At 32.8% G+C, this 11,369-nt stretch overlaps 1 protein-coding gene across 1 annotated transcript; it reads right to left on the bottom strand.

The window, feature by feature from the left end:
* Positions 1-4,989: 4,989 nt before the first annotated feature.
* On the bottom strand, positions 4,990-11,288 carry LOC129890264 (B3 domain-containing protein REM17-like). The gene is made up of 16 exons (XM_055965843.1): positions 11,192-11,288; positions 9,569-9,641; positions 8,962-9,183; positions 8,787-8,866; positions 8,447-8,681; positions 7,543-7,629; positions 7,283-7,369; positions 7,037-7,162; positions 6,799-6,879; positions 6,561-6,680; positions 6,323-6,442; positions 6,078-6,203; positions 5,829-5,915; positions 5,575-5,705; positions 5,250-5,484; positions 4,990-5,141 (listed from the first exon to the last, which is right to left on the bottom strand). Exons 1-16 carry the CDS (start codon positions 11,255-11,257, stop codon positions 4,990-4,992), a joined length of 2,028 nt encoding a protein of 675 aa, XP_055821818.1. The 5' UTR covers positions 11,258-11,288.
* Between the last annotated feature and the right edge of the window lie 81 nt (positions 11,289-11,369).

The raw sequence follows: 11,369 nt of genomic DNA, 5'->3' as shown, positions 1-11,369 counted from the left end.
CTAGCACCGAGTGGACCTTGGGATAAGCACTCTCTCCCATAGTTGAGGCAATAGACCCATAGTGAGATCCCATTTTTCCATAACTACATGCCACCGTAGGATAAAGGATCACCCATAATAAAGGCTTGATTCCTTTAAGGATCGCCCGTAGAAGAGGCTCGATCCTTCATGTAGCTTAGTGGATCCACATAGGCATATAAGCGTCTAATGGTAAGTAGACTCCCCATTTCCTCCAATGTATTGGTAAACATTGGGACTCCATGTTATAGATCATATATTTATGTCAATTAACGATGTTTCTCACAAAGTAAAGTGTGTGCTCTCACAAGGTTAAGGGTTTTGCTCAAAAGATTTATGGTATACTTCATTACGATTCATGGTGTTTTCAAAGTATATGGTTTCCTATAATGACTCATGATTACCATTATGGTGTTTAAGTTCTTTTATAAGTCATGATGGTTCCTATATTGCCTTGGCCAATTTCATGATTCCAAATAGTAATTCAAATGATTTCATGATCTTAGAATAGTCTATTGTATCACTTTATTGTATCATGGCATATGGCATTGCAAGCTCACAAACTTAGTACATTTAAAGTACTAACGCATACTTTTTTTATTTTCCTACATTATCTTGTAATGTAGGGCTTGAAGATCACCCTACACATTCTCGTTGGTAGATAGAAGACTTGTTCACTTGATTTGGTAAGTCTTCATGCTTCAGGGACTAGCTATCGAGCTTATATTTTTTTGTCACCTCTAGACTATGTTGTTATTTTGAGAACGTTTCTTTTCTTGTTTGGGTGAGCTAGTGGATTGTTCAATGCCCCCACCTATGTTAGTATAGTAGAGACACGTTTAGACAAAGAAAATGTGTAAGTCCATTTAATCGGGCCTAAGCTTCACCTTTTATCTTTAGATTTTATTTTGAGACCTACCCATCACATTACTTCCTATTATTGTTTTGCTTGACCTTATGAATGCAATGTATGCTAAGAGGCTTGTTTGGGATCCTTCAGATTTCCGATCGCCTTTTTATGGCTAGGCCCTAGTTCGGATTATGACAATAAATATGTCACGACTTGAATCGTGGCTGAAGAGATATGCCAAGATTTGAATTGTGGCTAAAGAGATACACCAGGGCATGAACTGTGGTTGAATAGATATGCCAGACTGTGGCTAAAGAGATACGCCAGAACTTGAACCATGGCTGAAGAGATACGCTGGGACTCGAACCGTGGTAGAAGAGATCATAAGACCAGACATTGATTTTGGGACAATACGAGCAGTCATAGAGAAATCTCATGTCGAGTCCCATCAATAATCACTATAAGCTCGAACCGCATCCAATTCTAATAAGTTAATCGACACCTGAAATCACAACCAAACCATCACTGAGCCCAAACATCAAGGGAATTATGTATAATAGGTCACGAGAGATGAGTTACCATCTAGCTAAGGCTCAATTATCAGACCCAAGTCTGCTATATCAGTTTAAAGGGAGCTAAGTCGTTCGAAGCAAAGTCAGATAATCTCTAAGGCCTATCGACTCCAAAACACAAGTCAAAGGCATCACTAGCCTATACCTAGGCTAAGGCCAATAACAAGATTTCAATAATCACAAACAAAAATAAACCAAGACCACAAGTTAAGGATGATCATAATACGGGAATTTAAACAAGCTAACCCTTCTCGAAAATATTAAAGATACGACCTAAACATGATTTCTAAATAAGCAAGGCATGATCAACTACAAACACAACCCACATTCCAACTAATCAATATGAATTTACATTCTCGAGCTCAATCTAAAGATAGGGAAGCCATAACCTACCTCAAAGATGATCACAAGCGCTCTAAAATTATGATTCTAGATTTTGCGCTTTCGAACAGACTCTGAATGCTACCAAGCTATCAATAACATGATCATAATTTCAAAATGGTCATTTAGACATTAAAATTACATCAATTAGAGACGAACCCAAAATTGAATCTAAAATAAAATTATGGGACCCGCTCTGGGAATTTTAAAATTGACTCCCTCAAAAGGTCCAAATGAACCTGGTGAACTTGTGTCCCAAAATAGGACACAATTAAAGCTCAGAAACTCAACAAAATAGTCCATGCAAGAATTTCACCATTAAATCACCAATAAAAGAGTTGGGTAGCCCCTTCGGGACAAAATTACCTCAGATGTATCCTCGATCACTACAATGCATAGCCACAAATTGTTTGGACAAATAACAATTGGCATCGCTCAATTTGGAGCTCTAAAACTTGAGTTATCATATTTTGAAGTCTTGGGACGGAGTTGAGTTTGCGTGTGGTCTTTAATTAAGAGACGAGATGAACTTACCCTACATGATCGCGGGGTCTAAGTTCACGATTACGATCTACCACTTAAATGGTCTATGTGATCACGGAGGTCAACCCTCGCGACAGCGATGACCAAAGATGGTCAACCCTATTCAACTCCTCATCGCGATCATGATAAGGGGTCACGCGACCACGATGATGAAAGCCACCTGCACTAGCAGCTGGTGCATCAGCCAAAACACCAAATCCCAAAATCCTACGATGGGGTGTTCAGGATTCGTTCGGAACTCCGTGCACGCCAATGAAATATGCTACCCCACCAAAGTTTGTATTCTAGAATCAACATAAATATCGAAACGTCCAATTGAATTCGTCTCGACGAAAAGTGGGTCCTAGATTCAAACTTCATTTTAAGCTAAATCCCACAAAGGGGCTTCGATCCGCGTGAAAGATCCTTCTAGACCTATCTAGATGTTCGAGAGCTAATGGAACCATCAAAATTTCATTTTGAGACCGTTTACATGAAGTTTTGACTAAAGTCGGGTTTTTAAGCTCCCAAAACACAGAAGCTTGCATAAAAACTAAACAAGCGATCAGGTGACCAGACTGTCAGTCCCAGCAAGTCATAAATGACTTGGGGTTGCTATGTGAACACTCTAAACGAAAAACAAATGCAATAAAGAGGAAATAACCTCAAGGGTCATTACACTAACTTAATTTTTTAGTAAATATTTTTTCATGAAAAACATTTTTCTTAGTAATTTTAGTAAATATTTTTTCATGAAAAACATTTTTCTTAGTACTAACCACACCCTCAATGTACTCTTGAACTTGCTTGAGTAGTTTTTGGATCTCAATTGTTTAGTTTATTACTCCGCATGTACCAATGCATTAAATTGCAACTTGCAAACGTTATGTACTAGATTTACTAATGGCGTTTACATACACCAGTATACTAAAGTAGTGCTCTATTGTATAATAATATACTCAGTCTAATCACCTAAACTAAGTTTGAAGAAGGTGGTGTGTATGGAGTTTTACCTCTTCTTTGAGAAAGGTATATTGGTAGAAAGGTTGTTTTTTGATAGACTGTCGGTTCAAGTAAAACATATCAAAAGTCAAGTATATAAATCAAATATAGTAAAGAAGCAGTCATACTGAAAATAATAAACAATAGAACTACAATAACACCAAATAATATGATAACTGAGTCAAGTAGATAACATGTAATACTAAAGTCGAAGAATAAAATTATAGGAGAGTAACAATAACAATACTGATATGAAAACTAAACAACATACGCTCGGCTACCAACTATTCTTCTACCCTAATGCTTAACAACCATATCTTCCATTCTAGTAGCATATCCTGACCACAACTTAGTTTCATTGGGTCCTTATCCATGGTTCAAGATTTCTTGGTTCATATTTCATCGTCCTTTGCCACCTCTTCAGTCTTTTTCATAAAAAATTTAAAACGTGTTTTGATACGAAATGTGCCCAAAAAAAAAGAAGAAGAACATACCTTTGGATTCAAATTTCTTGGAAGTCTCTTTAACATTTTGATTTGAGCATGTGAAAAAGAGATGTGTGGATGTCCCAGTGAGGAGATGCGAGAGGCTGGATATAGTGGGTGTGAGGAAAGGCAGAAGTAGGTCGAAGAAGTACTAGAAAGAGGTAAATAGGCAGGATATGATGCATCGACAGCTTACTGAAGACATGACCTTAGATAGGAGGGTTTGAAAGTTGCGGATAATAATAGAAAGTTAGTAGATAGTTTAGACGTGATCTTATTACTAGCAAATTCCTGTCTTGGGCAGGTAGAGCTTCTTGTCAGTCGTAGTATTAGGATATTCTTGTAGTCTTTGATATTGCTGCTTCTGATAAGCATATGTGGCTTACTGTGAACAAGTAAAATGGAAGTATATATATATTTGTAAAATTTCTGACTTTGCTACTGCTTCCCTGCCTTTCTCATTATTCCATGTTCATAATGATGATGTTGTCTCTTTATTACTTCAAGAAATCTATAGGAATTTTCTGCAACATACCAATATTATATATAATTTAAAATAACCTATTCTAATATCTTTCTATATATATATATGCTATATCGTATATAACATACAATAAAATTAGTTTTAAAAGTGAGGTTTCTTTGTAGGGACATCATTGCGTTAAAGAATTACCGAAGAAAAAATTAGTTATATACAAATTTTAGATTGATTTTATACAGTTAATTAATTATATACATATTTCATATTGATTTTATATATATTTTTTTTGGTTAGATAGAAATGAAAGAATTAATTCAGGAGAAACTATAGAGTTGCAACGAAAGTTACTAATGAAATTACTATTCATGCAATCCATCGCTAATAAACAATGGTGCACTTCAATAGATCTCGTATTATTACTTCCTTCAATCTATTTTATTTGTCATGTCTGCATCTTACATGACGTTTGGAAAAATAATGCTTTCAGTAGTCTTTATTTTTTTTCTTAAATTTTGTATCGATTCCTTTCTTTTTTGCTTGTGTTGTCATAATTCACAATCCTTTTCAGAAAGAATTAATATCTTTTAAAATATAATATCTCTTTATTATCTGCAAATAATTTACTAAATTCATCGAATAATTCCAAAAAATCAAAATAGTATATTGTCATTCGTGAACTCAAATAGAGTAATTGCGAGATCTAAGAGGAGTGGGGGTGGGGGTGATGATGTTCAATTGCTTCATTGCTCTTTTTTGTTTTCCATCACAGACGACTTCATTGTTCAGTCCATCGTCTTGAGTGATGCTTGCATCTTCTTTAGAAATTTTTCCTGCAAAAAGTACATTAGTGTATGTAATTATGTTAATGTAAATTGCATATAAAGTGATTAAAATTATTGCATAATTTTCAAACTCTTGAAAAACATGTATTTACTTACCATGCAATTTCCATATTGGTTTATTTCCATCAGTAATAACCTCAAACATTATATGATCTCCCTCCTTTAAGCAATTTGCATCGCAGATTTTATCCCATCCATCTTTGAGAAGAACACAAGTACTATATGCACGTAAAATAACATCCCACGACCTTTCTTTTTCATCTCTGACAATCAAATCACGCTTCTTGATGTTGAAGAAACCATTTGCCAATGCAAAATCTTTAGGGATTAACTGAAATGGTTTATGTATAATCCAATCAAACAGTGTACATACTCCATGTTTTGACCCCAAAAAAAATCAAAGTTTTTTTGGTGGACTTACTAAGGTATCACTTATGAGGAGATGGGGCCCAACAGTGCATACAAAATGAGAATGACCATAAGATTTCTGAGCAACAACTTCTCTAAGGGGAGATACATGTCTTGATAACTTGATGTTGTGGCTTGATTTGTCTGTTACGTGGTCAAAAATAATTAAAATTATTCACAATATTTAGATAATATTTTTTATCACTTAATTTACATGATAATATTCTATTATTGTTAAAATCACATTAATTATAAAATGAGAATTACCAAAAGACTTGTGTGTAACAACTCCTAGCATCTGATCTTCAAACTTTTGTTTTTGAGGAAGTCTCTCCGACTTGGATTTAGAGGTCTCTGCAAGGGGAGATGACTTGATATTGTCATTTGATTTGTCCGTTGCATGGTTAAAAGTTAAAATCACTAATCACTATATTCAAATGATATGTTCAGTCACTTAACGAACGTGAGAAGATTCTATTGTTGTTAAAATCACACTGAATACAAAATGAGAATTACCAGGAGACTTGTGAGTAACAACTTCTAATGTTCGATCTTCAGAATTATGTCTTTGAGAAAGTTTCCCTGACTTAGATTTAGGAGGCTCTACAAGAGAAGATGACTTGATGTTGTAGTTTGATTTGTCTGTTACATAGTTAAAAGTTAAAATCACTCACTACATTGAAATGATATGCTCAACCACTTAACTGACCCAATAATATTTTATTAATGTAAATATCACATTGAATACAAATAAAAATTACCAAAAGGCTTGAGAGTAACAACTTCCCGATCTTCAGAATCTTGTCTTTGAGGAAGTCCCCTGGACTTAGAATTAGGGGGCTCTGCAAGGGAAAATGACTTGATGTTATGGTTTGGTTTGTCTGTTACATGGTTAAAAATTAAAATTACTCACAATATTTAGATAATATTTTCTATCACTTAACTGACGTGATAATATTCTATTGTTATTAAAATCACACAATACAAAATAAAAATTACCAAAAGGCTTGAGAGTAACAACTTTCCGATTTTCAGAATCTTGTCTTTGAGGAAGTCTCCTGGACTTAGAATTAGGGGGCTCTGCAAGGGAAAATGACTTGATGTTATGGTTTGGTTTGTCTGTTACATGGTTAAAAATTAAAATTACTCACAATATTTAGATAATATTTTCTATCACTTAACTGACGTGATAATATTCTATTGTTGTTAAAATCACACAATACAAAATAAAAATTACCAAAAGGCTTGAGAGTAACAACTTTCCGATCTTCAGAATCTTGTCTTTGAGGAAGTCCCCTGGACTTAGAATTAGGGGGCTCTGCAAGGGAAAATGACTTGATGTTATGGTTTGGTTTGTCTGTTACATGGTTAAAAATTAAAATTACTCACAATATTTAGATAATATTTTCTATCACTTAACTGACGTGATAATATTCTATTGTTGTTAAAATCACACAATACAAAATAAAAATTACCAAAAGGCTTGTGAGTAACAACTTCTAAAGTTCGATCTTTAAAATCTTGTCTTTGATGAAATTCCGTCAACTTGGATATAGGGGCCTTTGCAAGGGGAGATGAATTGATGTTGTGATTTGCTTTATCTGTTACATGGTTAAAAATTCAAATAACTCACTAAATTAAAATGATATGTTCAGTCACTTAACCGACGTGATAATATTCTATTGTTATTAAAATCACATTGAATACAAAATGAGAATTACCAAAAGATTTGTGAGTAGCAACTTCTAATGTCCGATCTTCACAATTCTGTCTTTGAGGATGTCCCCCCGACTTAAATTTAGGAGGCTCTGCAAGGGGAGATGACTTGATATTGTGATTTGATTTATATGTTATATTGTTAAAAGTTAAAATTACTCACTACATTCAAATTATATGTTGCAAATGATATGTTCAGACATTAAACTGATGTGACAATATTCTATTATTGCAAAAGTCACACTGAATACGAAATGAGAATTACCAAAAGACTTGTGAGTAACAACTTCTAACGTCAGATCTTTAAAATTTTGTCTTTGAGGAAGTTCTCCCAACTTGGATTTAGGGGGCTCTGCAAGGAAAGATGATTTGATGCTACGGTTTGATTTTTCTGTTACATAATTAAAAGGTAAAATCATTCACTATAGTCAAATGATATTTTCAGTCACTTAACTGACATGACAATATTCTATTATTGCAAAAACCATACTGAATACAAAATGAGAATAACCAAAAGGCTCGTAAATAACAACTTCTGCAAGGGGAGTTGCCTTTCTTGATGGCTTGATGTTGTGATTTAGTTTATCTATTACATGGTTAAAAATTTAAATTACTCACTATACTCAAATAATATTTTTGATCAAGCTAATGTGGCAATATTCTATTGTGTTTCCAAATCACAAAACATTAATAAATTCTCATTCAAACTGGTACAAGGATATCCTAATCACTAACGCAATTCGATTGCCATTGATATATTGGTCTTTAGTAACGATTGTTTCACTGGCTCTAATATTTACAGGCTTTCAAAAAATAAAATATTGTCAAGCACCCTTCACTATTTCAGATAGTATTTATTTATGATTTTACCATTTTCTTAGCAATTGACTTTCATGATTTTCATGTGACTATAAGCACTATTTTCTCGATCATCAATATCTTGATCATCTCATAGAGTATCACGTTGGTTTTAAAGCAACTGCATGATACTGACATCATGTATAAAACGTAAAACTTTAATTTGTAGGACCAATTACTTTTTTTTTACTAAAGATGAAATTGATCATAAGGGGTCATTTTCCTCTAAAGGGATGGTCCTTTACTTTGAACTATAGCCTATTAATAAAAATTATTGGAAACTATGAAATTACTTAAATGGAAAAACTTACTATGAAATTGCCATATTGGTTTCTCTTCATTATTAACAATCTCAAACATTACGCAATCTCCCTCCTTTAAGTCATTTGCAGCACTGAATTCAGGCCATCCAACATCAAGAACGACTCGTTTCGAACCAAGAGAATTTAGTCTTAAATTCCACGATCTTTGTCTTTCATCTCTAATAATCAAATCGTATTTCTTATCCGTGAGATTGTTGTCTGATACAAATTTTTCAGGAAGACACTGAAACAATTTATAACCATTAATTCAATAAATATATTGATATTATAATACTTTTGTAACACGATCAAAGTATGTAAATTAAAATAAATGAGTTTTTGGACTTACCAAGTAACCATATTTAAAACAATATGGTCTAATTGTACATACAAAATGGGAACGACCTAAAGGCTTGTGTGTAGGAACTTCTGCATCGTAAATTTAAGTAATATTAGTATAGAGTTTTTTTTAAAAATTATTATTGAATTTCAACATGTAATACTAGGTTAAATTTTAAATTTACCTTTGGATTTAAATTTCTCACAAGTCTCCTCAACATTTTGTGCCTTTTGTTGTTCTTCTATCTCACATTGATTATTTGAATCAAATATAGTAACATCAAATTCCATATCTCCTTCATGTTTGAACACCAAGATATCACCCTCCTGCAAATTATTTTTCTCTGTAAAGTTTTCCCAACCGTCCCCTAGTCGCCCGTCGTTCACTTTCACCCGCCACTCCTTATCTGTATTTGTGTAGTCATATAGAGCGAAGGATAATCAGTTATAAAAAATATATATACAATTAAAAAAACTACTTGTTATCCATATTTCTTTCGTTTCCTTTTACTTATTCACTATAGTAAATTATTATTTTTTACTCATCCATTTTAATAAATTAAAAGAGATTTATTATTTTTTTTAGCAATATTATCTTTATCATCAAGTAACTACATAGAGTCTAATAATTTTGTTATATGGAAACTTAGTGAGGATGGAAACTACTCTAACAAATCTCATAATAAATGATTTCTTAAATTAAGTAAGAAGGTAAAAGTGGACAAGTAAAATAAATATATATATTAAATTATGATTTTTTATTTTTTTTATAAAATTTTAGACTTCACTTACCAGCCCTTCTTAGTATTGCTTGTTCATACTGATCGTGTCTCTTCAGATACTTCAAAAAATCTTCAGGAATATTCTGCAGCATAACAATAAGTTGTAAGGAAAGTTAGAAAGCTACTAATGGAATTATTTATAACATTTTTTAGATTACATATTTCAAAAGTTTTCGTTCATTCAAATTACTATCTCCTTTCTCTTTTACTTGTGTAGTTACAATTTGCATGCTCTTAAGAAAGCATTTAAGTTATCCTTATTTTGTTTTGACAATCTAAAATTCGACTATTAGTACCCAAATAAGCTATTGTTATTAACTTTGTTTTAAAAATCTAAATTTGATTATTAGTACTTATACTACTTTTTTTTACTATGATAAACTTATTGTATTATTAGTATTTAATTTGAATTTATATTTATTATTTTTTAAACAAAGACAAATTATATACATTCAAATATTGAGAAAAAAAATCAGGTCTTAATGCAAGATCTTAATATTTAGATGTATATTCAGATTTAAACTTCTAAATCTTAATGCACATCTTAATATTTAGATGTGCATTTAGATTCAAACCTCTTAATATTAATGAAAATAAATGAGGCCTGATATCATTTAGATGTATTTTTGTATGAATTGTTTTTACCACCAATCTATCCACAATTATCGATCACCACCAATGTCATTGTCAACCACCATTATCGTTGTCAATCACTAGCCGCCACCACCAACCATCTCTACCATCACAACCACCACTGACATCAACTACCATTGCTGCCAACCATTACTAAATCAGTAGCTATCACTCCTACCAAACCAATCATTATAAATTTTATCCACTACCGCTGCCACCTCCACCACCACTATTAGCCACCACCAATGCAGTCCATCTCTACTACCAATCACTTCCACTATCACATCTAGCATTGCCTCCAACTATCACCAACACAACCACCACAGATTGTTCAGCCACCATGCACGCCACCTTCACAACCACTACTATCACTACCAACTACTACCATCACGTTAGTCAATACAACACCAACCTTCTCCTTAATCACAACTATTACCACCATCACAACAAAGTATCACCATCATCGCTAGGGAACATAAATGTTCATTTTTTTTTTAATTAAATAATAATTTTATTTAGTTAAATTTGTATTTTTCTAATATTTAGTTGTTGTTTTTTTTGAATTCTAATGCTAAAAAACAGACAGTCTTATTCATTTAATGTTTAGATCTAGAGACAACATCTTAATTATTTAAATTTGCATTCATATTCAAAGATATATTTTAATTTTAATAAAAATAAATAAGGCCTAAATCAAGGAATATATAGTATATATCTCCTAAATATTAATCGAAGAAAATTAGCTATTATATATGGAAGAAAAATACTCTATAAAGAGAAAGAAACAACTCAAAATTCAAATTTAGAAGAATAGTGTTGTTAGATTTACTACAAGTAAAGAGAACTAAATCATATCTAGCAATCAAAGGGTCACAAAATTCCATCCCAAGAATGAGTGTTCAACCCTCCACCCCCCACCCCCACCCCACCCCACCCCCAACAACTAGCATGTATATATCATAGATAAAGTGAAGATAAAATAATTTAAAGCTTTACTTACAATTCCTTGCTTGAAACCTGGCCAGATGGGCTTAAAAAAGCTAGGTTTCTTTGGAGAGGCTTTCATGGTGGCAATGAAGTGATCTTTCCTAGGGCTAAGAATTCTATATTTATAGGGGATAAAAACACTTCAAAAGGAGTGCATATTATAAGGGGGGAAAACAAGTACGGTGCAAATT

The sequence above is a fragment of the Solanum dulcamara genome, chromosome 5 (genome assembly GCF_947179165.1).
Source record: "Solanum dulcamara chromosome 5, daSolDulc1.2, whole genome shotgun sequence".
Lineage (NCBI taxonomy): Eukaryota > Viridiplantae > Streptophyta > Magnoliopsida > Solanales > Solanaceae > Solanum > Solanum dulcamara.
The sequence above is the reverse complement of the archived record's forward strand: the minus strand, read 5'-3'. Positions and strand labels throughout refer to the sequence as shown.

Coding starts and splice junctions, on each gene's coding strand:
- LOC129890264 (XM_055965843.1), bottom strand. CDS start 11,257: ATGAAAGCCTCTCCAAAGAAACCTAGCTTTTTTAAGCCCATCTGGCCA. Junction 8,867..8,961: donor TGAGAAATTTAAATCCAAAG/GTAAATTTAAAA, acceptor TTTACGATGCAG/AAGTTCCTACACACAAGCCT. Junction 6,880..7,036: donor TGTTACTCACAAGCCTTTTG/GTAATTTTTATT, acceptor TTTCCCTTGCAG/AGCCCCCTAATTCTAAGTCC.